Source organism: Populus nigra, chromosome 10 (assembly GCF_951802175.1).
Source record: "Populus nigra chromosome 10, ddPopNigr1.1, whole genome shotgun sequence".
Taxonomy (NCBI): domain Eukaryota; kingdom Viridiplantae; phylum Streptophyta; class Magnoliopsida; order Malpighiales; family Salicaceae; genus Populus; species Populus nigra.
Window position 1 is genome coordinate 13,034,230 of NC_084861.1, and position 24,333 is coordinate 13,058,562.

Genomic DNA, 24,333 nt, shown 5'->3' on the forward strand with positions numbered 1-24,333 from the left:
TTCTTTTCTTCGTATTCTCTTCAAATTTCAAAATTAATTTTAAAAAATAACGTCTACCAATCAAGATTATAAAAGAGGAGGAAAGGAACGACTTTTTGTACGAACCTCGACTGGTCTCGAGGAGAGGAAAAGGAAAAAGAAAAAGAAAAAAGAACCAATTTAGGTCCAGTCCATTCATCTGCAGTGACAAGCTTGTGGGCTTGTGAGATGGATAGGCTTTGCTTGAAATCTTGTGCTTAATATTACGTTGCAATTTTTCAGGTGTTCCAGCCACATGGGCTTATGGGCCCCGTGTCTTTCGGGATTCCCTTGTGCCAGGCTAGACCTTGCGATCTTCATCTCCAGTTGCTAACAGTGTCCGTGCATGTGCATTTTGGATGATGGTCCAGCAAGGCCTGCAACAATCTAATTCATTCTTGAACAGTTGATTAATCGTTCAGTCTATCATTTTAAATAATTGAGGTTTGATCTACACATTTATAATTGAATTTCATCGTGGAAGAGTATTTATCAAGAATATTATGGTAAAGATCCTCAAGAGTCACTGGAAATTCCATGGAAATTAAACCTCCTGATTTCAACAAACGATGTTGACAATGGCTAAATTGCCTTGGTTAGACTAATTATCTTTTGATGTTATTATTGATGAGTAGGGGTGATAATTTTTGGTTCAGTTTGGTTTTTATTAAAAAAAATTATAATAAAACTGAATTTTTTTTAAAAAAAACTGAAACTGGTTCAAACCGACATCATTGCAAACGATGTTGATAATTTTTTTTAGTTTTTTACTTATAAAACTGAAACCAAACCAAACTATCAAAATTTTAATTGGTTTAATCGGTTTTTTTTACGATTCAGTTTTTTCAGTTTTTTTTTCAGTTTTCTCAGTTTTTCAAAAAATTTTATCATCTCTATTGATTAGTGAGTGCCTAACCCTAAAAAAGTTGGTTAATCAAACCTTAAGAGATGTTTGTAGGTATTTTAATGATTGTTTTTTTAAAGTATTTTTATTTAAAAATATATTAAAATAGTATATATTTTTTATTTTTTAAAATTAATTTAAATATTATCGTATCAAAATAATATAAAAACATTAAAATAATTAATTTAAAATAAAAAAATATTAAATTTTTTTAAAAATATTTTTAAAATATAAAAACAAATGAAGATTGAAGTGTGTTCGTGGCCGTCGGTGCGATACAAAAGGACACCTACCTAGGCGGCAAGGCAGAGTGGGCCACCTCCCAACAGGATGGAGATACTGGAGACCCGTCCGGATTCAATTGTCTTGTACGAGGAGAACGAAAGGACAATAGGGCACAGCTATGTGCCCTGATTTGTTCATAAAAAATAACAAGAACAGAATTGTGGAAAAACTTCCATGTAAAGTGAAAGGAGAAACTCCCCCTCGCTGTTACTCGAGTCAAGAGTCTATAATTGCTGGAAAAACGAAACCACCGCTGCTATTTATTGCTGCGTCTATAATAGCTCCCAGCCGATTTCTCAGCCAGTGGTAGAGTTACCGGAATAATAGCGATAGCCTGGTTTCTTGGTTTGGACTTTCAAGAGCTCCCCCCGTCGATTTGGGCCTTTATTGTCTCAGGATAGCACCGGGAGAGTTGTTCCACTCGTGTGCGGCAGTAGTTTTGGTTTCCAGGGCCTTTAGCCCTTTTCCCTAGTAAAAATAAAATAAAATAAAGTTGCATTTTTGAATGGGAAGGCTTTCTGGTTATCGTGAACTTGAAAGCCATGTTTTCCAATCTGTTAAACTTGGAATAAGAATCGGAAAATATCTCAAAATCAAAGAGGTTACTCGAGATTTTTTTTATATTGAAGTCTCAAATTGAAACCCGAAAGGAGAGACAGAAACTCACTGTACAATCTCATGATCTTTTTTTTTTATCGAATATTTAAATGAAAAGGAATATTACCAGAAAAAAGAGAAACAAATCCTTCAATCTTGAATAGAATGTTTACATGAATAGATATTTCATATGCTATTGCTGCCCCAAATAATATCTTCACACCGTCGAAATGTTTATAGAGATTTACATCTGAGAATGGTGAAACTAGATGTCAAATTCTGTGAGTTGAAAAAAAAGTTTGATTTATTGAGTTATTGAATTAATTTATGAATTACCAAGTTAAATATTTCTAATAAAATGAAGTATTTTTTTTTTAGATTTTTAAAACTAATTCGAGGGTGGACCGTGTTTAACCGAGTTAATCTGATTAACTTGATTGAGGTTTCACAAATCAAATTTAAATTATAAACTTTTCAGATTAATCTATAAACAACATCAAGCCGAACAAAATTTAATAACTATGTTAATGATATTTTTTTTTTGTAGCTGAACATGTTTTTCAAATTAGTTTTTGCTTGAAAAAAACATTAAAACAATGTTTTTTATATATTTTTCAATAATTTTAATATATTAATACTAAAAAAATATAAAATAGTTATTTTAATATATTTTAAATTAAAAAATCCGACTACAAACTGATATTAATATCAACTTCGGATCATCTGCTATCACCAAATAACTCAAAAACATGACATTATTACCATGATTATTACATGCTTTTCAAACTACTGTTTACTTGATAAAATATTAAGATAATATTTTTTTATATTTTTTAATAATTTTAATAAATTGATGCTAAAAAAAATAAAATAATTATTTTAATATATTTTAAATTAAAAAATCCAAATTCAAACTAACATTAATATCAACTTCGGATCATCCATTATCACCAAACAACTCATTAAATCTGTCATTTATTACCATGATGGACATATATACTTGACTTTATCACGTTGATCAATCTATCATTATAATGCCATTTCTAATTTGTCAGCGTATATTTATTTTAACTCAAACATTCGCAAGGGAAAAATTCTTAAAATATATATAGCAACAACATAAAGTCATCTAACAAGATGCATAACTAGCATCTCCCTTTGCTTTTGTTTTTTTTTTCCCCTTGATTTTTCTAGCTAAAACAACAAATTAGATCTCCCAAGATGAGAAAAAATAAAAATAAAATCCTTCCATATCAAATTTCTAAAGTATCTCGACATTTAGCCCAAGATTATTATTGCATTATAAAGAGGATTGGGTAAAATTTAAATATTTTTTAAATAAAATTATTATTTTTAATGTTTTTAAATTATTTTGATGTACTGGTTATTAAAAAATAATATAAATTATATAATAAAACCTTACGTAATAACTTAATTTTTTTATTTTGGGATGATTTTTTAACATGGTATCAGGGTCTTAATAACTAAGTGGTAAGATAGTTCCTTAACACTGGAATAAAAAATATTTTTTTTAAAAATAAAAATATATATTTTAAAATAAAAAATACCATCACAATTTTAAATAACCTTTTAAATATGTACATGCCATGAATCCATCCAAAAAAGCACATTATTTCCTTTCAAAAATCACAATTCATTTAAAATGAAAGCTAAAGGCAACATTTTCACTTTTCCTATGAATGAAATTCACTGTCCACATGCCAAACATCCACCTGTAGAATCTGGCTTTTTTGGTAGCTGACAATTCCACACTCCCTCCCTCCCTCCCCCTCTCCCTCTCCCTCTCCTTCCTTCACGACAACACCCTCACGTACCCACACTGCCCTCTCTCCTCCATCTCTAAACCATCACTTTATTATATATACCATCCTCCACTCTAACCTTAAAAGAGGAAGTACTTGAAGCAGAAGATTAAAATATATATAGATTACTGTATCAGCCACAGAGATATTCGTTACTGTGTCTCAAGTAAGCCTTGGTTCTCGTATTTTGATCTCAATTGCATAGGTCTCCCGAGTTCATGGGTAGTTTCAGGAATTAGAATTTTTCAAAGGTCTCTTCATTCCTTTCCTTTTTCCTTTCTTTTTTACCTTTTGTTATCAACAGGATCAGCAGAGAAGCCTGAGCTCTGCTTTCTGGACAACAGTGCATGCCTTTCCTGGCCCGGAAGTGGGACTCATAAAACTAGAATTTCTCTGTCAGCAACTTCTGGTAGTTCTTGATCAGGGGTGTGGAAGAGAAGTTGTCCGGCAATTACGGGTATTTTCATCAATTAGTATTCTTCTTGAGCTCCCTAGAAATGAGTCAGACGCGTTTACAACCGAATCATGACCCGGCCAAAAAACTTGGACTGTTCGCTCTCCCTGAAAAAACCTGCGAGGTAATTTCATATCTCACGAGAATGTGTCTCCTCTTTTGTCTCATTTCCTCAATATCTCTCGTCCTCTACACCACTTTTTTCTCCAGCAACCAAACCCAATTCTGGCCCCCCTTTCCCCACCCGACCCGAACCGAAACCCAACTCAGATCCAGCCAGCACACAAACATCTTCCACATCCTTTTTTGCATCGGTGGATCAACCGCAACGTGGCACGATCGTAGCCGTTATAGCTCTATATGGTGGGTCCCAAATGTTACGCGAGGGTTTGTTTGGCTTGACCAAGAAACCAACAGTACCTGGACCAATAAGAACGTGCCAGCTGTCATGGTGTCATCTCGAGAGTGGACTCGGTTTAAATTTTCTAGTTCAAGATCAGCGGTCAGGATTGCTAGGGTCATTAGTGATAGCGTCAAATTACGGTTGCCTCGTGTGAGGTGGTTTGTGATGGGAGATGATGACACGGTGTATTACACTGACAACCTAGTTTCAGTGTTGTCGAGGTACGATCATAATCAAATGTGGTACATTGGAGGTAACTCTGAGAGTGTGGAACAGGATGTGAGGCATTCATATGATATGGCTTTTGGTGGGGGTGGATTTGCTCTTAGTTATCCATTGGCTGAGAGATTGGTCAGCATGTTGGACGGTTGTCTTGATAGGTATTATTATTTCTACGGTTCTGATCAGAGGATCTGGGCTTGTATAAGTGAGATTGGCGTGCCGCTAACAAGAGAACCTGGATTTCACCAGGTACGTTTCTGCACTAGTTTTTAAGGGGTTTTTTTTTTTATGGATATTGTTTTTGAAATAATATATATTTTTTATTTTTAAAATTAATTTTTAATATCAATAGATTAAAAAATAATTTAAAATAATTTAAAACTAAAAAAAATAAAAGTAAGATTACACTGTAATGCCAAAGAGTTCACCTAGCCGTATTATTCTCTCTAGTTGCCACGTATGATTTAGAATATGAAACACAGTAATAAAGGATTAACAGGTCGTCATTAGAGCATGGCCAAAAGATTTTTTTCAAAGATTTCGCATGTCACATGGAAGTGTCATGCTGTAAACACTTAGACATCGAAATCTTTACACTTGTTCGTTTTACTAGGTCTATTCTTTTCAGTTAGAATTTGGACAGTTCTACCTTCACAGGGAATGTATGGCTGATGATTGTCTGGCAACCTTTTCGATTAAACATGGAAGTGATTATCATGCATTCCGACTTAAATTACATGAAAGAATTTTGAATAGAGCAGTAGCTTCATTTTCCTTTCTGGATTGTTTGGAAGTGGCGATTCAAATTTTTCGAAACAACATATTCATGACACTGTGTTATGATTTCTACAGTTTGATATTAGAGGAAGTGTGTATGGTCTCCTAGCAGCACATCCTCTAGCCCCTCTTGTATCGCTCCACCACCTTGACAATTTGGAGCCGTTGTTTCCCAATCACAGCCGAATAGACTCCCTCAAAACAATAAACCGGGCATACCAGGCTGACCCGCCCCGAATTTTTCAACAAACATTCTGTCACGACTACAAGCGGAAATGGTCAGTATCCATCGCATGGGGCTACACAGTTCAGCTGTACACCTTATTGTTGCCTGCCAAGGACTTGCAAACGCCAGTACGGACGTTCAAGACGTGGCGGAGTTGGAGCGATGGACCATTCACATTCAATACCCGACCCACGGAGGCTGACCATTGTAAACAGCCCATTGTTTTTATGCTTGAGCAGGCTAAGGAAGTGGGCATTAATGGATCCTTGACTAGTTACACGAGGATAGCGCATAAGCCAGGGAAGACTTGTGATACAGCAAGCTATGCCCAAGCAATGTCAGTGCAGAGAATTCTTGTATCTTCCTTGAAGGTGGGGCCCGATTATTGGAAAAAGGTTGGTCTTCACATGCTTATATATCTACATGTTTACTATGCCCACGGTGTTTATCTCTATCAGGTTACATATGTGGCTAATAACTTTGATGTGGTCTTATGAGCAGGCACCAAGAAGATACTGCTGCGAGTTAATGAATAAAGGGAGCATAAAGAAGAGCAGTATGCAGATTAGGATTAGGAAATGCAGGGACTGGGAAACTGTTACTTCCAGGTAGGTCGGCTCTTTAACATTCCAGTCATGTAAATATTCCCTTATAGGGAATGAGATGATAGGAGAACAAGCTGCGGTTTTGACATTTTCTAAATTTCTAATAAGATATACAAACCAGCCGTTTTTATTTTTTTGGCTATGATAACAAAAGAATAGTTCTTATTTTCAATTCTACAGTCCATACCTACACTTGCCACAATGGAATTATTAGAGGTGAAGAGGTTTGAAAAAGAGAATGCCCAAGAAAGCGAAAGCAACTAGACTGCAGAAAGTATGGTGATATAGCACCATCCAAGAAATAAGTGCAAGATTTCCACACAACCTAAGGATAAAATATAAGATTCTGCACCAGCTCCATTCCTAAAAGTCATCAACATAATCAATTGAAGACTTCTCTGACGTTGAACGATACAAGCTGCTTCATGTGGGTGGAGCTTCCACTCTACACGAGGCAGAGAAGGACTAATTGGAATTCATTTGAATGCAGCTGAATATGCCAAGAACCACCAAAGGGAGATAAAAGGTGAAAGGAAAGCATTTAGCAACTTTTCAATGATGTAAAGTTGAATATAAATGCCACTCGGTGACTTATGCAATAATCGGATTGAAACATAACTCGAGATGGTTACTGCCCGAGTCCTCCGGTGCCATACTGTGCAATTTTCTCAAATTTGGTAGCGCCATTTTCACGTTCCATTTATCATTGGAACACCATGAACCTTGTCTAGCGTAATTACACAATCCTGGTCTTGGCATAGATAATCCCAGCAACAATGTTGGAATCATTACAATTGACATTTGTTTGATTAGGGCAATCTGACACTCCTCTGTACAGAAATAAACTAGGCAGTTTCACAATGTATACCCATCATATATAACACAAATTAGATATCTTAACTAATTAAGATGGTAGCAGCAGAAGACCTCTACAAACCAAGAACTAGCAAATAGCATCTGAGTTTTTCGGTAATTACAGAGAGCAAAGAAAACTAGTTGAAGTTAATGATGCCGTACTATTGAGACAGGGGCGAAGACGAATGCTTCAGAAAACAAAATCACTGAAAAGGGTATAGGCTGAGTAACAATGGGAGACTGTCAATAGCAACTGAAGCTTAGAAATCTTGGTTTCTTTCCATAACAAGAGGTTTCATTGCGAACAATTGTTAAGTGGGTGTTTTCTGTAAACAATTTCATGGCAAACAATAAATGATGTCACAAACATACTTGATTTATAGAATCCTCAATTACTGGCAAAGACTCCAAAGAGGTGACAAAAGAATCCGATCTGTGATAGATGTTTAATTCATTATACAGATACATGTATACCTCTTATATAGATGAGAATAAAAGCAAGGCTATATATTTTACATGCAACAAAGTTATTGCAAACCTGAGCTCAAACGAAAATTGCAGCTGTTACAGATGCAGTGAAGCCGCTCCCCTGTGTTTCATTTCTTCAGTATGAAAAGAAACTAGTTGCAAAGCAATGTATCACGTGTTGCATTTCCAGTAGTTGGATTCACCCTGATGAGAAATGGATGTATTTAATGCGGATCTATTCAAAATTGTTAGACAACTTCATTTTTCAAGCAATACATAGGTCTTACCCATCTGCAAATTTACACAAGTATTCACGTTGGTCCTCTCTTAAGGGCACATCTGTGAAATCTGATCACACATAAAGTCAATCAAACAATAGAAACATACCAGTTATCACACTCACAGTCTCTCCCCTGGTGCACATTTAATCTCTAATTGGGCATCTTAGGATGGTCATAGAAAAACAAACTTTACAGCTAGCGTTTATCACCCAAGCATGATTTTTTGGTTCCTAGCAAGTGTTTGGCTCCTAAAGAGATGACATAAGGCACAAATAGATTTTGATTTGCTGCTAAAGAGAAGACTCGACTTTTATATCATGACCTCTTCAACAGATAGAAGTTCTTGATATTAAAACCAGTGGTGCTACACCTACCAGCTCCTGTTATATTTGATCCTCTAAAAGATGTGTTGCCAGTAGCAAGTGCACCTTCCAAGTTAGCATTGCTCAAATTTGCCTGTAGAAAGAGGTGGAATCAGCATTAAGACATCACCAAAGCATGCATGAAATTATAGAATTAAGCTAAATTCTTTAAGCTTCAACAAATTATTCTAGGCTGCATCAGCTACTGCAATGCCTGCAGGCTGGTGCTGTCTAGTAAATTGAATGCGCATCTGAAAACACGTTGACATAGTAAGGCACCCAAAGAAAGTTGCAGAAAAGGCATTATATTCCTAAGATAGCACGTAGTTGGATATATAACGGCATGATACCACTTTTTTCCTGTTACTGTTTCAGCACATTCTCTATCCGTATATGCTGAAATACTTCTAGTATTGTTATTAGACATCTAAGTTAATAGCTTTCAGCAGCTGTATAAAATGACCACCTTTGTCACATTTGCCAATGAGAAATCTGCACTTCTAAGGTCAGCATCTGAAAGATCAGCCCCTGTATGACACACCAAAACAGAAAAAAGCAACAAGAAACCATTATCCAGAAAGCATAAGAAGAAAATCTTATCTTCCAAACCAGCTGCAATATGCATTAGCTAAATTTGACGAGTTCTGAATAGCAGTAGCAACAAAATATTTAACATATCTTGAAGGCCAGAGTTATCTATTTGAACGTATAAGAAAAGATCTCTTCGTCCACCTAAAACAGAATAAGCATACATTTCATACTGATAACACCCGCAGACCGTCCATTTATGTTAAAACATTCTAAGAAGGCATGTAGATGCAAAACTTCCTTCCAGCCTATGTTTACATCATGGTTTGTAACATGCAATGTCTATCAGTAAGTTTTCAATCCCCAGTCATGGAATCCTAATATAGAACCAGTATAGAAGGTTAAGAAAAACCTGTTAAATCAGCATCGAAAAAACTAGCTCCCAGCAATTTTGCACCTTTGAAATTGGCTTGTCTTAGTATGGACTGAAACAGACAAAAAATTAAAAACTCGACCATTCCATTAGGAAGAAATTAACCAATAACAAACTCATTGAATTTTGAACATAAAAATAAAAAGAGAAGGAAAAAAAATCTAACTAAATCATATACCGTCTTAAAATCTTGCTTAATCAAGGTCCTGCCACTAAAATCCTTGCCAGTAAGATCCTGACCCCTCGTAACTTCAGAACCATACGGTCCTCCTCCCTTAACATAGCTCCACAAATTGTCAAATCAATAATTTTAAAAAAATAGCAGCAATCAGTTCTATTTCTTTTCTGGGTCCCATTTAATTAACGAAAAATATCAGCAAATAAGTTAAAGTTCTTTTATTTACAACAAATTTCTCATCAACTAAAGAAACACTAAAAAGCAAACAGAGTTAGACAAATAAAGAAGCCATGAATCTCTCCACTTCGTTACCTTGAATGCAAGTGCAGGATCAGTAAAAAAGAGAGAAACAGAGAGGATAGCAAGGAATCCCGTCTTTGCAAAATCTTCCACCAGCTGCTTGTTTGGTATCAATGCCTGATGCTGAAGAAACAACGAGAAAGTGTGAAACCGTAAAAGAAAAGGAGGATGAAGAAGAAGAGTGTAATGTACCTGTGGCTTATCACAGTGAGAGAAGGATAGAGAAGGCAAGTGTGGGATTGAGAGGGAAGGTTTGGTTATTGAGAGATGGGGTTTTGGTGGGATTTTTGTACATAAAGAGACGTTAAGAAGAGCCATTTCCTTTTTTTGATCTCGTAGTTTCAGTTGTCTGCTAAGAAGGCAAGTCCATGTTCTATTTTGTTCTGTTCTGATTGATGGATATGGATAACGAGAATAATGGGATTGGATGTAAGGATATCTTCTGGTGTGATAACTTTTGCAAAATCATTCTGTATACTTCAGCACTAATCTTTAGCCACGTGGTTCTTTCCTTTTCTTTTCACAAATCTCTAGGCAAGGTGAGTGGGCGTTTAGTTATTGAAACGACCCTCCTGTTTTGGCCCATAGCAATAGAACAAGCCGAGATTTGTAAAGGATTTGCAGTGGGCTGGTTTATCTGTTATGGGCGAGGCCCACTGGGCTTAGTTTGATCACGATCGTTGAAAATCATTTTTAAAGTATGCCTTTGGGTTCACAAAGGCCATGCACCCTCTCTAACCACTCGAAGGAATATAAGCCTCCATTTGTGCCTCTTATTTTAATATTTTCAGCATAGAGCACATTTTGTACCGTGGTGTTTTTCATTTAGAAAAGATTAAAAAAATATTTTTTATTTTTTAAAATTTATTTTTGATAGTCTAAAAATACTAAAATAATCTAAATTAAAACATTAAAACAAACAGCTTCTTCAAAGACACTGTACTATGTTTACATAATTGTGAATTAGAGAGCCAAGGGAAAAATATGGACGTCTTATGTGTGCAAAAATGGTAGCTACCGACTTACTATTTACTTGGAAAGGGATCGAACCAGTCTGATTTTTTTTTCTTTTTCGGTGAGAACAGATATCATTACTCAAGGAAGTACCAAATTCCATCCCAATTTTGGACGTCCATCATTACTCAAGTTGTGAAGCAGGAAAACGGCTCTGATTAGTCTAATAAGGTAGTCACAGACAGGCGAGACGAGAGCAGAACAACTTTGGGTCAAATGGGCCCAGCCGACAATCAAGTTGCGACCTTTGCTTATCACTTTGGGAACACAACCAGAAGGAAACCTTCAAAAAACAAACAAACAAAAATTAAGACTGCTAGACACGTGTGCACCGCTTTTGCAAAAGATAAATGGAGCGATTAACATGTAAAATGCAAGTCAATGGCGAAAAGACACGTCAACAGAAAGTTGTGAGGAAATATTATATTTTAATTGTGTTGCGTTTTATATTTATAACATCTATTTAAATTTAGGATTTAGCGATCGCATTAATTAAAACAATTGATTGGTTAGTGAGGAAAATCAACATTGTCAACGCTGCCAAAATTAACAAGATTTTTTAAATATAAAGATTTAACAGTTTAAACAGTAATTTTACATTTGAAAAAATAACTTATAAAAAAATTCTATAATTTAATAAAATATTACAGTTTTTTTAAGTTATTATTTTGGTATTACATGATTATATATTCTCTTAGATTTAAATATCTTCTATTAATTTATAAATATATGTGTTAAGTTATTTACATAATTTGTATAAGAAATATATCATTTAGTTACGAGAAAAATTAATAATTTTTTAAAATTTTAATTGAAGTATGTTTTTAAATCTACAAGTTTAACAAAAATATATATTTTTATTGATAAAATATATTTTAAAAATATAATTTTGACGCAGAATATTTCACCGGTTATGACTATATATCCAACTAGTCAACCTTATTTATTTAAATATCTTCATTCTGAAATATGATAGTTGTCTTTGACGGGTTTGAGAATAAGAAATTTTAGTAGTGTGACAATGTAAAAAAAGCTGTACTTCGCTGTTTTTTTAAAAGTAATATTATGATGTCAAACTCGTAATTTAATGTACTAATTTAGAAAACAAATCCACTGAAAAAGGGGTTAAATTACAGGTTAGATAGTTAAGTCTACCTATGGGTAGTCGAGTCATGTTCCTAGCCTTGGCATTCGATTCCTTGTCGGGACTTGTAGACAATGACGTGTTCCCACTCGCCACCAAATTCTCTCGTCTCTTGCACTTCACCCCGCGCACCCCCACCAGACAAAACGCACCTCTTAAGAAATGCTAGGAGCCACCATAAAAAACTAGCCTTACCTCCCGTCCCCCGTCCTCTTCCTCGCCATAATTACAGTCTGCTTTCTTCTCCTTCTTCTTCGATATCTGTGTTTTAGAACAATTGAGCGTGTTGTGGCATTGTTGTAGCTTCAGGTTGGTATTTTTGTGCAGTGGATGTATAAGCTTCAAATATTTTTCTATTGATATATTTTTTTTTAATCAACATATATCCGGATCAATTTATACATACTTTAATTAATCTTGTAGATCTTTAAATTAATAATAATATAAATTTCCAGTGACATGAAATTTATGAAACTTAAATTAATAATTTATAATAAATATATTTAGAATCTGACCAGTTAAGTTGTAATTAATAATTTTTTATATTATTAATGGTTAGAGTACTAAAATATTACAAATTACAACTGCGCAGAAAATAAATCATATCAGCTTAATTCTCTCTATTTCTTTTTTTCTTTCATGTTTGCAAAACAAATTTTTACGTTTAAGTTTAAGGATTTTTATATAATTTTATAAGCTGCTCGCATTAATTATTTATCCATTTAGAAATTAATATTCTCTGTCACATAAAATCCGTAATTAAGTGTTTCACACTCTGTATTTATTTTAATTGTTCATGCTAGTTTCTTATAATATTTAAGACTACTTAGTATTTTTTGTATTTTTATTGTTTAAATCAAACTCGAATAAACATCAAACTTTGATTGTTTCATGCACATGAGTAGGGGTGTTCATTTTCGGTTCGGTTCGATTTTTATCAAAAAAAAATAACCAAACCGACTTTATTTATTTAAAAAAAACCCGAAACCGAACCGAAACCGGTTCCAACCGACCGGTTTCGGTTTGGTTCGGTTCAGTTTTTTAGAGCAAAAACCGGTTCAAACCGGTTTGGCTCGGTTTTTTCGGTTTGTCTCGTTTTTTTCCGGTTTTGCTCGGTTTTTTCGATTTGGCTCAGGTTTTTATCTGGTTTTTTCAATTCGGTTCGTTTTGGTTTTTTCAGTTCCAGGCTTAAAAAATCAAAACCGAACCGGTCAGTTTTTTCAAATTTTTAATCGGTTTTTTTCACGGTTCGGTTTGTTTGGTTATTTTTTGCCGGTTTTCTCAATTTAATCGATTTTTTGGTTTTTTTGAACACCCCTACACATGAGTAGATAGCTATTATTTTTGTATTTTTTATAAATGTTAATGCTAGTATAAAAAAACATTATGCATGCCATAAATATATATTAAAAAAAACAGATAAAATGGCGTTTTGTTACGTACCTTTCCGGTAATAGATTCATGATTGCACACACATATATTTTTAGAATTCCATTTAAAGTGTCAAAATTAGCATAACAAGCTGATTCAAGTTGTCGCAGGTGTGTGGCGTCGCAACGAATAATCCATTTCAATGTAAAATGTAAAATATGTATATCTATCTAGCAAATATAGAGGAGACAATAAATTCTTGTCGTTTATCGATGGAAAATGGAATGGGAGTCGCCACCTAGTATTCTGGTCACTAAGAACCCTAACTGGTCTCGGAGATCGGGTACGGGGACTGATTGCGTAAAGGAAATGTATTAGCACCCCAGATACGTCTTACCTAAGGTAAATTGCATTGTTTGATTGTCTGATAAAATCTAAAGTCTTGGCGTGTTTCCTAGTTGTTGGCATAGTTTAAGAAAAGTCCTCCTCGATAAGGAGATCCTTATCTTATCTGGTAATTCTGACGTCAACAAAAGAATTTAATATTTAGAATACGTCTTACGTATAAGGTCGTAACCCCAGATATTAAAAGAAAACAAAATAATTTTTTTTGAAATTTTTGAAATATTGGCCTAGTTCTCAAGGCTTTAATAAATTGGTTATTAAAGCCAAAATACATTCTAATATGTATATTTTTTAAAATTTTCTTTGTTGTATGACAATATGATGTGATGATTTTTTTTCTTTATTTTGGAGAGATTAGGCCGTATGCATAAAAAACAAATTTTTTTTTGTTTTATTAATTTTTTTTGTAATGTTTTGACGAAAACAAGATATTTTAATACTGGATTTGTATCTTTACAGTATAAAAATACAAACCAGCATTAAGCAATTTTGATAAAAAAAAATATGCAGGAAAATTAGCAAACTTTTTAAAGGATTTTTCAGAATTTTTAACATTTTTGTTGTTATATATATATTATAAAAATATTATAATATATAATATTATAATTATGTGGGTTGGGCCGGCACGAACTGAGCCAGACTCAGCCCCAAAAGGGTTGGACCGATCTCGGCCTGAAAAGGGCGGGGCCAATCTCGGCCCAACAATTCACTCTGCTTCTTTGGGTCTGAACTGGACCTGACCTAGACATAAGGGTTGGGCCGGAACCAGCCTAGCCCGACAACAAAACAAACGAGGAGGGGAAACCTAAACCGACAACGCAGCAAAAGTAGAGGGGAAAGAAGGGTTACCTGACGCGGAGGAGGCGGTGCGTTGCTGGTCTGGATGTTTCGCTGGTAGTGCTGCGGCGGAGGCCAGTGGCAGTGGCGTGGCTCACGGATGGAGGCTCTAAGTGCAGCGGTGCTGTTGTTTCAAGCGGCGGAGAAGTTACTGCTCTTCCCCTCTCCTCTAGTGTTTCGTTTTTTCTCTTTTCTTTTGTTTAGCAATGGTTTATCCCTTCTTTCTCCTGGCTTTTTAAAATTCCCTCCCTTGATTCAAGCTTCCCCGTGTTCTTTCCTTTCTCTATTTCGTTTCCTCTCTTTCTATTCTCTCAGTCCTGTCTCCCTTTCGGTTCTTTTTTCCCTCCTCCCACCACCTGTGCTAGCGTTGGCTGCTATTTATAGAGCCAAGGGAGTGAGGGTCTTTATTGTTGCGCATGAGGAGCAGGGCAGCGCCGGTTGGTTGGCCAGTTGGCGCGGTTCCCCTGGTTTGTCATCATCAAAGGGCGTGGGGCTTCGGATCCTGGCAGAGCACGTGGGAAGAGAGAGGCAGCAAAATTAAAGAAGAAAAAAACAAAAATTTTCTTTCTTCCCCTACTGCACGTCCAGGGGATGAAGAAAGAGGAACAGTGTCGTTCAAAACGACACCGTTCTGTTCTTTTTTTTTAACATGAAACGGCGCCGTTTCATTTAAAGAAAAAAAGGCGCCGAAATGCACCAATTTTCAAATCAGCCGTCAATTTATCCTTTGTTCTATTAAGTCCTCAAATGTAATTGTGATTTTAAGAATTAATTCAATTGCATCTCTGCCAACTTCAATCGGCAGCCCTATAGTTGGCCGTCTTTTTCACTTTGATCCCTGGTCTCTGATTTATGCAATATGATCCTCAATTGATCTATAAACTTCTAATTTCTTCAATTTAGCCCCTAATTTGGTTAATGACAGCCCCTCTATTTACACGCCTTTTCCAGTTTGGTCCTTACTTTTGAATTTCCTCAATTAAGTCCCTAATTGACCATTAAACTTCAATATTTATGCAATTAAGCCCCTGATTTGACCAAATCAACTTTTAAAAATTATAATTTGACCCCATAACTTTAATTTCTTCCAATTAAAGCCCAAATTGACTTAAAAGTTAATTTTTCTTGCAATCAAACCCTCTATAAATTCAATTAAACCTTCAATAAAATCCAATTGAGTCCATAAACATCCAATTTTAGACTTTTCTCCTCAAATTGAATTTTCTTTTTCAACAGGGCTCTCATCATTCAAGAATATACTGTCAAAATTTCAATCTTTGTATTTTTATCCTCCTTAATCAATTTTTCTGACAATTTTCTGACTACTCCAGCCTCCTATTATTTTTCTAATTTCTTCCGGCTATATATTTTTATTTTTATGTATTTATTTATTTATTTTATTATTATATATATTTTTTAATTTTTGTGTGGGAATCCAAAAATGGGTTACAACACAAGTTATAAAAAAGACTATATCAGACTGTTTATAAGCGTGTGAACATAACCTAAACTTTTAAAAAGATATAAATGCAATTAACACATTTTTGTATATGTTTTTTAAACAACAACACCACATAAATATAAGGTTGTTTTGAAACATGGTCTCTTAAAAAATTATTATTTTTATATATTTTTAAATTATTTTAATATAATAATATCAAAATTAATTTTTTGAATGTATTATTTTAATATTTTTTTAAAAAATTTAAATTACGACCATTACAAAACGTTCATCCAAAATGAGGGCGTTTGGTAACGAGGTTGCGTCTGCGTTTTAAACAAAACGCAGATGCAACCCGTTTGGTAAAGGAAAAAAGCAGTTTACTATTCATGGGTCCTACAGTGTTTTGTGTCCGCAAGGGAAATAAAAGCAAGCGAATGTTGCTTCCTGCACACTGTTCATGCTAATTAATCAGCATGAACAGTGTAGCTAGCTCCACTGTTCTGGTTGGACCGGTTCTGGTTCAAAGCTCAAAATGCATTGAATTAGTTTCGATCCAGTAAAATAAAAAATAAAAATTATTTTTTATTTTTTAATTATGTTTTATTCAAAAACTAGCGTTTAACTTTATTTAATGACACTACATAAATTAGATAGAGATCGTTTGATGACGTAACATTTACAGAATTTGATCGCAATCCTAATTTTGTTCCTAATTATATTTTATCTGATGTTGTTTCGCGTTTAAAAAATCAAAAATACTATAAATTTTATCAGATATATTTCATACATAATAAAATTATAAATAATTTAATAAAATAATAAAAAAATATTTTATGTAAAGTATTCATGACAAAAGAAACGAAATGATGAGTGTTTCACGTAATGGTACGCTAGTAATTGACCAAGAAAACCCGTAATTACTGACCAGTGTGATCCTAGTCACTGGTCCAGCTTTCCTGGTAGGTTGTGGGTGGGTGCATAGTATAAAAAGTTATTCAATGAGAAGCTTGAAACTTGAAGTGCACAAAACCGAAAAAACCAGTGAGACAAGAAAAGACCAGACTCTGCAAAACCGCTGTTGGATGTAGTGATTCGCGTTACACGAATCCTTATCGTACGCCTAAGTGAATTTTTAACGTCCACCCACATCTCAGAACCGGTAAAGCAGCGGGCAAAGTACTCCTACCAAATTTGGAGTCTTATCTGACTTCTGTGTACTTCTCAAAGCTGTGAAGTTCTTTTTATCTTTTTATTTCTGTGACCAATTTCGCACTATACAGTATTCAAGTATACATGAGAGATGAGTTGAGTTTCTTCCATACAGGTGTTTGCTTTCCAAGGCCTTTCTTTGAGAAAAGGGAGAATTTCTGCATGTCTGGCTTCATTTGGAGCTAGATCTTTACAAGTTTTTGGGTTTAGAGAAGTGGGTTTTGTATTGCTGGATCTGATTCTTATGAATTTGGAAGGTAATGTTTAGGGTTTTGATTTTCGCATGCAAAGCAAAGGAAACCCATATCTCTTATGCCTGATTCATTCAACATGGGAAGCTAGTAGTATTTATTAACCGGGTTAGTGGGTTTGGGTTGAATTCGATTCCTTCTTCTGGTGAGAAGGAATAAAGGATAAGGTTATGGATTATATCTGTTTGGACTTGTTAGCTGATTTCTCTCAATCTGCATCTAGCTTGCTGCAAGCAAACAAATAACAAAGAGGGTAATAAGGCCAAGATACTCTTCCATCTTTCGTTGTTGTGTTCTTGTCGGTTACTGATTCAAAAAGGAACTGATATAAGAGTGAGACAAGAACACCGAAAAAGAGTTGCAATACAAATATAAGCTATCCTTAGCTTATTGTCTCTTGGATTTCTTTTTGTGTTCGAAAGCCTAGGCCTTTCTTGGTTCTATCAAGAATCAAACATGGCAAATCGTTGGTGGGCTGGAAATGTTGCCATGAGCGGTGGAGATCCAGTATCTTCGATTCCATCTCTTCAATTGAGAAATCTTGAAGAAGAGAGTACTCCTCCAGGTTCGAACCGTTTAGGTCCAAGAAGAGAACAAAATTTCATTGACACCAACACCAATAGCCCTAAAACAACCACCACCGCCACACCTCCCAGTGCTCAAAACCAAAGCCACAACCGAGAAGAGCAAGAGGATAGCAGAGACAACACCACCAACCAAGAATCTGGCGACCACATAGCTCATGAAACCATTGAATCAGGCAGTGGTAGCACATCTCGCAGGCCTAGAGGCCGACCTGCCGGTTCGAAGAACAAACCGAAACCCCCCGTCGTCATCACCAAAGAAAGCCCTAATTCTCTCCGAAGCCATGTCTTAGAAATCAGCTCCGGCAGTGACATTGTGGATAGCATTGCCAATTTCTGTCATCGCCGACATCACGGCGTTTCTATCCTTAGTGGAAGTGGCATTGTGGACAATGTTACTCTTAGGCAGCCTGCAGCACCTGGTGGGGTTATCACTCTTAATGGAAGATTCGAGATTTTATCACTTTCCGGTTCGTTTCTGCCTGCCCCGTCGCCTCCGGGAGCAACGAGGCTAACTGTTTATTTGGCAGGTGCACAAGGGCAGGTGGTGGGAGGAACTGTGATGGGGGAGCTAGTAGCAGCAGGGCCAGTTATGGTGATTGCAGCAACGTTTAGTAATGCAACGTATGAAAGATTGCCACTTGAGGAGCAAGAGCAAGAAGGGATGCAATTGCAGCAGCAAGTGGATTCGTCAGGGACTAATAATGGCAACGCTTCTGCAAGTGGTGGTAATAATCCCGGGACTCAATCTTCTCAGGGTCTAGGTGAGCATGGTTCAATCCCTGTGTTCAATTTGCCTCCTAATTTGTTACCTAATGGCCAAATGCCACATGATGTGTTTTGGGGTCCCCCTCCTCGTCCTCCCCCTTCTTACTAATAATGTGATATAGAGAAAGAGAAGAGCTGTTAGTTTGTATTGGATGACTGATTATGTGCAAAAGTATTTTAGACAGTTTTATGTAAGCATAATGAAGAAGGTAGCTAGGACATTTTGGTTTAGTCTGTGTGAACTAGCTGGTTCTCATCGTTAGGTTTTGCTTGTTGTTGAAACTCTTTGATGTTTGATCTGTTGCTTTTCTCTGATCATCCTTTTGTGGAAGAATATTGTATGTTTTTGATGATGTAGGAAAAGAAGAAATATACTAGTCAAGAACTGCAATCGGTGCTAATTAATAGAAATTTGGGAATGAGACCAGATAACCTTTTTTTCTTTTCTTATAGGTAAGCATGCCAATCATATCCTCATATGTTATCTGCATTATTTGGCTTTTCTCTATTTAAAATGGTTAGAATTTTGCGGAACATAGTTTCAGAAATGTGTGATTTGGGAAAATTTTGGAAGTAATTAAGCTTACTCCATCAATGTAACAGTTGATTTTTTACTTTGAATATGAAATGTGGGGTTGATTCATCTGCACTTGCCTTCGAATGGGTCGTTTCATATTCCAAATTGGTCGAGCTTTTGAAAATGGTGGAATTTTTCATCATTAGTGCACGGTGGGATAATATAATTTGCCAAGTTGGGTTGTCACTTGTATGGGCAGCTGATGATTTGAATACTTTACACTTACTGCTTCGGGAGGCCAATTCCTGGCCAAAGATAGCAAATTGGCTTCTACCCTTGAATTTTCTTTTAGCATCTAGCATCTTCCAGTAAACTATTATTTGTAAGAAGTGTCTAGGGTTTCAATAACCTACATATTGCATCCAGTTATGTAGATGCACGCTAAGATCGTCCAGATATATATATATATATATATATATATATATATATATATATATATAGACACACGCACACACTAGCTTGTTACTCTTATGCATGCGTGGTGGAATTAAGTTCTTAATGTCAAACGACAAGAAACCTGGACAAGTCTTAACTATCGGAGCTTATCATCGTTTGGGAAACTCACCCTTGGTTTTTCCCGATATATTACTTCTATAGCAATATTTGCTTCGCTGATAGGCAGCTTAGCAAGTTCTAATTCCGATATGCGATTGCATATAATTAGAATTTTTAGCTTACTGCTTAGAGCTCATCATTGTTTAGGAACTCACCACTTGTTTATTCTTGTATATGTATTCCTTCAATAGCAATGTTGCTTCATTGCTTGGCAGCTTAGGAAGTTCTAATTAATTGGTTTAGCAACTTGAGACTAATCTATTTCAGGATGTCTCTTCTTTGGTTTAGTACTTGAGACTAATCTATTTCAGTACGTCTCTTCTTTGGTTTAGCACCTTGATACAGTTCGAGTTCTTTCTAATCTTTACTTTTGTCTTGTACAATCATGCAATCACTTTATATAATGTCCTCAAGTTGAGCATGAGCTTTACAACTGGGAAAAAAATGCACGACCGTTTTCTATATATTGGAAATTGAAGATTGAAGAAACCAGTGTTTGCATTCCCTTGATTATAGCTAGCTAGATCTCTGTGCTGGTCTTCTGAGCATGAATTTTATTTTAATTTTGTTAATTTCATTAATTATTGACCGTTTGAATTACTTGTTTCAAATGAGTTATTAGAACTGAGAGCTTGTCATCATCCTACTTGTGTATGATATGATGTTGGTTATTACTAGTATGGCAAGCTGCCGTGAGGGTTGTGAAGATTTATTTTGTCCATTTTACACCATTTTATTCAAAGGTAGTTGATGTAATGTTGCGGGCAAGTTTTCAAAGTGGTTGGATAGACATTGAAGAAAATATGAACAGTTATGTGCTATGTATTTATGCGTGTGACATTAACACGAGTAGAGAAGACTTAAGACTTACCTTGGATGGAGGTTAAGTATGGTCGACTATGCATGTGGCACAAACTTAAAGGAAAGAATGTCATCCTTCCGAGAAATAGAATACCAGAAGGAAAGGTTGCTTTTACGGATTCATGAGAAATGCAAATTGTCAGTGTTCAACAGGAAATATTTCTTGTACCAACGATTTCCAGCGACGGACGTACATGGATGTCTTGTAAGCGTGGTGTGTGTCAAGAATGCAAGGTAACGTGCATGACTAGTGATTGATTCGGTTTTGAGAAAACGAGCCATTTTGCTATCATCACTTAATTTGCTCGAGTCAATATCTGTTAACAGCTGGATTAATTGATTTGATCAATTTCCTTTCGCTGACAGGGAATGAAAATCTCGCTTTTGCACCGATTGCTTGCTTGGTGTGTGTGAGTGAATCTTTTATTTGGAATATTTTGTTCTCGTATTAATTAGCAGTTTAACTTCTTGAATCTGGTTCTGCTGCCTCTGCCAAGCCTGAAAAATCAGAATATTGCACCCTCTATAATGCATGATAATAGTGTTTTTAGATTCGATCGGATTCTCATTCCCGATGCGCATTTGATTTGGTCTCATTGGGTTTCTTCCATCATTTCAAATGTACATAATTTTGATTGCACGCATGTCCATGTATGCTCGAATCCGTATTACATGTTTCGAATTGACCTAGGAAATTCTTACAAGTTGCAAGCTATTCATCATGTCATGTCGGTTTGTGCGCCTTCATCTTTGTTGATAGGATGATCTAATATTGTCAAAATCGCTAGTTTAGTTGTAAAATAACACGTTTTTAGGAGTTAATATGTATTTAACATATAAATTTTGATTAAAAACTTAAAAATTAGTAAAATTAAACTTGACTGTGTAAAATTAGTAAGCTAGAAAAAGATTTACGCATAATGGAAGTCTTAATTTGTTATCACCTGTCTTTGGAATTTTTTTTTTTTTGCTTCATGAGAAGATCAAATGGCAAGGCCTAAATGTTAAAGCGTAAATTCTGGGATTAAATGGTTGGCTGAGACTAAGGATCATCCCACCCCCCTCTCTCCATGACAGATATGAGATCAAACTGGTCTTGAACCATTTTGCCTGAAGAAACTGTCATTATGAACCTATAGCAGTCTCTCGACATTTCGTGTGACATACATATGTTAGATCCAGTTGTGAACCTCTACTCCATTTTGATGGTTATGGAAACTTGCTGACAAAGAAAGATTCAAACTGTATTAGAAAACTATTACTTTAGATTTGCGTAGTCCTCTTTCTCACCCATGAAGTCCATTAGTCTCGTAGGATCCACACCTTCACACACAATCTACAGCAGTACTGAAATGGCGAAAGATTGGTGGCCATAACTGCCTAGTGATGACATGGCTGAGCCTCTCACGTTAAGTCCCAGTTGCATCAAATTGCCTACTCGTATTCCTTTTCTTTTTTATTTCTTTCTTTTTGCTTCAACTGCACACATTTGTTGTAAATTAAGACCTGGAACACTCAACTCAAGATGATGTTTCGTAGTTGCTCAAGTTGCTGGCATTCGTCTTCCCAGTGTAGCCTAATCCTTTTTTCTTCTCTCTTTTTTACCTTTCTCCTGGGTCTATGTAACGGCTTTTGATATTGTTCCATGGAATACCCTACAAAATCAAGCAGAAATAATTAAATAGTATCATATATTCATCAAAAAAAAAAAAGAAGATCAAACTTTAAACAAAAGGGTTATTTTTGGTTCATACAAGATTGATGAAAAATGGAACAGAATCTCCTCCTATTTTCTGTTAAATGTTCTTGGCTTCTCTAAAATCAATTAGCAAGATCATTCTAATTTCCACCATCAATTCCTAAGTAAGCCGACATTACCTAAAGTAAAAAAGATCGAAACTTCATACATACAAAAGGGTATATTTGGTTCACTCTAGGATTCAAAAATTCAAAATGGAATGAAATCTCTTTCCATTCCTTTATTTTTTTTGGTTCATTAACATCATGAATTACAATTCTTTCTAAACTTCCATCATCCAAAGAATTGTTAATATATAATTAATTTAAAAAAATTATTTACAACTTTACAATTTAAGTTTACATTGCATTTTTCATTTCGTCTAAAAAAAAAAGGTTTCTGATAACCCTGGGCTGATGTATTTTGGCTTCTGCAAAAGGTTGCGTCACCGAGCTATTTATGGGTGAACAACTATAAACTCTCTTCACATCTTGTATGGCAGTGGTAGTATATTGGCTTCGTTTGTCAACTCTTGATGGTCTTTGTTGAATGTTTCAATTAGTAACTCGAACAGCAAATTTGAGCAGTAAATTGACTATTGTAATCAGAAACCAATCCGTCTCCTCTTTCGAGGGTGGAGCTATCAGATTTTCTCTGGAAATTTACTACACCATGTGTAGATTTTATAACCTCGTCTTATTTGAAGCTAGATCCTTGACGTTTTCTGCTTCCTGTTTTCTGGTTAAAGTAAGAGCTGAAAATCAAGTCCGGTCCTCCTACTTTTAACACACGGCGAATTGAACCTCCCGCGTATAATTTGATAAAAAAAAGGAAAAAAAAAAGAGCACCCCATTGACGGTTAAAATGATCTTAGCCCTTCACTCGTAGCCATCTGGGTGTTACAACCTGCGGCTAAAGCGTGGTAATCGGTCACTATCGTGAAACACTGGCTCTTGCTTTCCAGGGTTGCAATACCTTATGTGAACGACTTATTAGAACAGTATAGACAAAGTCAGATTTAGGATTTAATTATAACATGTGTAATCTTTGAATTGAATTCTATTTAAAATTTTTAATGAAATCTTATGTTTAAAATTTTTTTAAGTGTTAAAAATTGAATTTTAAATAGAATTTAATCTTTAAAAATATTATAAAAGTAAATTAGGGTTTGCATTTTCAAAGAAAATAAATTTAATATTAAAATTATTTTTTTTAAAACATTGAAGGTTGGAATGTACTTGCACTCGTCATGCATTACTTTTCCTTGCACGGTTGCAATTTTGGTGACTAGGGTGGCGGCTTATTGTTCAGGTGGTGGTGGTGGGGTTTTGGATAGGGTAAAGTTGTGGGGGGTTATAATTTTTTTTTAGAGAGCAAGAGATGCATGGAAAAAATGAAAACAGAAAACTTGGTGATTTTTTAGAATTACTGACATGATGTAACATATTAATATTGATCGATAGAATCACATTGTAATTTATAAAATGTCACTAATTATATTACTAAAACTATAATCCATACAAGAAGTTGTTCCCAGAGGAGCATCAGGAAGGAGATGCAACTCCCATTCCCGGGGGTGATTACTTGCATGAGTATCAACGTTTCCCTTGAGCAGTGGTTTTTCTCCCATTTCCGGCTCCTTGAGGAGGACATTAATCTAGCTAGTGAGAATGGCAGTGACTGTGTGGTCTATTTGGATTCCTCGCAGTGATCGCTTATGGAATAATGGATCAATGCCTTCGCATATAGCTAGCAGTCAAGACAGGCCTGGATTTTCTCAACATCTGGACTGGTGCTCAGACCAAATCAACCACACCTTCACGTCAGCATTCTTTGCATAACTGGGAAAAGCCACC

General features: G+C 35.4%; 3 protein-coding genes across 11 annotated transcripts; 2 read left to right on the forward strand and 1 right to left on the reverse strand.

Moving 5' to 3' along the window:
• Window positions 1–3,501: 3,501 nt before the first annotated feature.
• LOC133704409 (uncharacterized) lies at window positions 3,502–6,945 on the forward strand. 5 transcript variants are annotated; one of them, XM_062129222.1, is made up of 5 exons: window positions 3,502–3,793; window positions 3,932–4,955; window positions 5,559–6,080; window positions 6,211–6,317; window positions 6,495–6,945. In XM_062129222.1, exons 2-5 carry the CDS (start codon window positions 4,125–4,127, stop codon window positions 6,526–6,528), a joined length of 1,494 nt encoding a protein of 497 aa, XP_061985206.1. In that variant the 5' UTR covers window positions 3,502–3,793; window positions 3,932–4,124; the 3' UTR covers window positions 6,529–6,945. The 5 variants fall into 5 exon arrangements, with proteins under 5 accessions (XP_061985206.1, XP_061985208.1, XP_061985204.1 ...); XM_062129220.1 differs by having other exon boundaries at window positions 3,511–3,793; window positions 5,559–6,104; XM_062129224.1 differs by lacking the exon at window positions 6,495–6,945 and having other exon boundaries at window positions 3,504–3,793; window positions 6,211–6,446.
• LOC133704411 (thylakoid lumenal 15 kDa protein 1, chloroplastic-like) lies at window positions 6,460–10,119 on the reverse strand. 4 transcript variants are annotated; one of them, XR_009844062.1, is made up of 8 exons: window positions 9,732–10,119; window positions 9,420–9,515; window positions 9,221–9,293; window positions 8,747–8,808; window positions 8,293–8,374; window positions 7,925–7,985; window positions 7,708–7,841; window positions 6,460–6,759 (listed from the first exon to the last, which is right to left on the reverse strand). XR_009844062.1 is itself a non-coding variant. In XM_062129226.1 (8 exons), exons 1-8 carry the CDS (start codon window positions 10,035–10,037, stop codon window positions 7,790–7,792), a joined length of 663 nt encoding a protein of 220 aa, XP_061985210.1. In that variant the 5' UTR covers window positions 10,038–10,117; the 3' UTR covers window positions 7,586–7,789. The 4 variants fall into 4 exon arrangements, 2 of the variants coding, with proteins under 2 accessions (XP_061985210.1, XP_061985209.1); XR_009844061.1 differs by lacking the exon at window positions 6,460–6,759 and adding an exon at window positions 7,168–7,495; XM_062129226.1 differs by lacking the exon at window positions 6,460–6,759 and having other exon boundaries at window positions 7,586–7,841; window positions 9,732–9,842; window positions 9,912–10,117.
• Window positions 10,120–16,939: 6,820 nt separating this feature from the next.
• On the forward strand, window positions 16,940–19,080 carry LOC133704652 (AT-hook motif nuclear-localized protein 15-like). Of its 2 annotated transcripts, none has more exons than XM_062129544.1 (2): window positions 16,940–17,163; window positions 17,259–19,080. In XM_062129544.1, the coding sequence occupies exon 2, from the start codon at window positions 17,851–17,853 to the stop codon at window positions 18,853–18,855; it is 1,005 nt and encodes a 334-aa protein (XP_061985528.1). In that variant the 5' UTR covers window positions 16,940–17,163; window positions 17,259–17,850; the 3' UTR covers window positions 18,856–19,080. The 2 variants fall into 2 exon arrangements, with proteins under 2 accessions (XP_061985528.1, XP_061985529.1); XM_062129545.1 differs by having other exon boundaries at window positions 16,940–17,148.
• Window positions 19,081–24,333: the final 5,253 nt, after the last annotated feature.

What these genes read in the sequence shown, in the direction of transcription:
- LOC133704652 (XM_062129544.1), top strand. Translation starts at nt 17,851, where the DNA reads ATGGCAAATCGTTGGTGGGCTGGAAATGTTGCCATGAGCGGTGGAGAT.
- LOC133704411 (XM_062129225.1), bottom strand. Translation starts at nt 10,037, where the DNA reads ATGGCTCTTCTTAACGTCTCTTTATGTACAAAAATCCCACCAAAACCC. An exon ending in TTAAGCAAGATTTTAAGACG is followed by an intron (nt 9,294 to 9,419) that starts GTATATGATTTA and finishes TGTCTGTTTCAG; the next exon opens with TCCATACTAAGACAAGCCAA. An exon ending in TTGTGTAAATTTGCAGATGG is followed by an intron (nt 7,842 to 7,924) that starts GTAAGACCTATG and finishes ATTTCTCATCAG; the next exon opens with GGTGAATCCAACTACTGGAA.
- LOC133704409 (XM_062129220.1), top strand. Translation starts at nt 4,125, where the DNA reads ATGAGTCAGACGCGTTTACAACCGAATCATGACCCGGCCAAAAAACTT. An exon ending in GAGAACCTGGATTTCACCAG is followed by an intron (nt 4,956 to 5,558) that starts GTACGTTTCTGC and finishes TGATTTCTACAG; the next exon opens with TTTGATATTAGAGGAAGTGT. An exon ending in TGGGAAACTGTTACTTCCAG is followed by an intron (nt 6,318 to 6,494) that starts GTAGGTCGGCTC and finishes TCAATTCTACAG; the next exon opens with TCCATACCTACACTTGCCAC.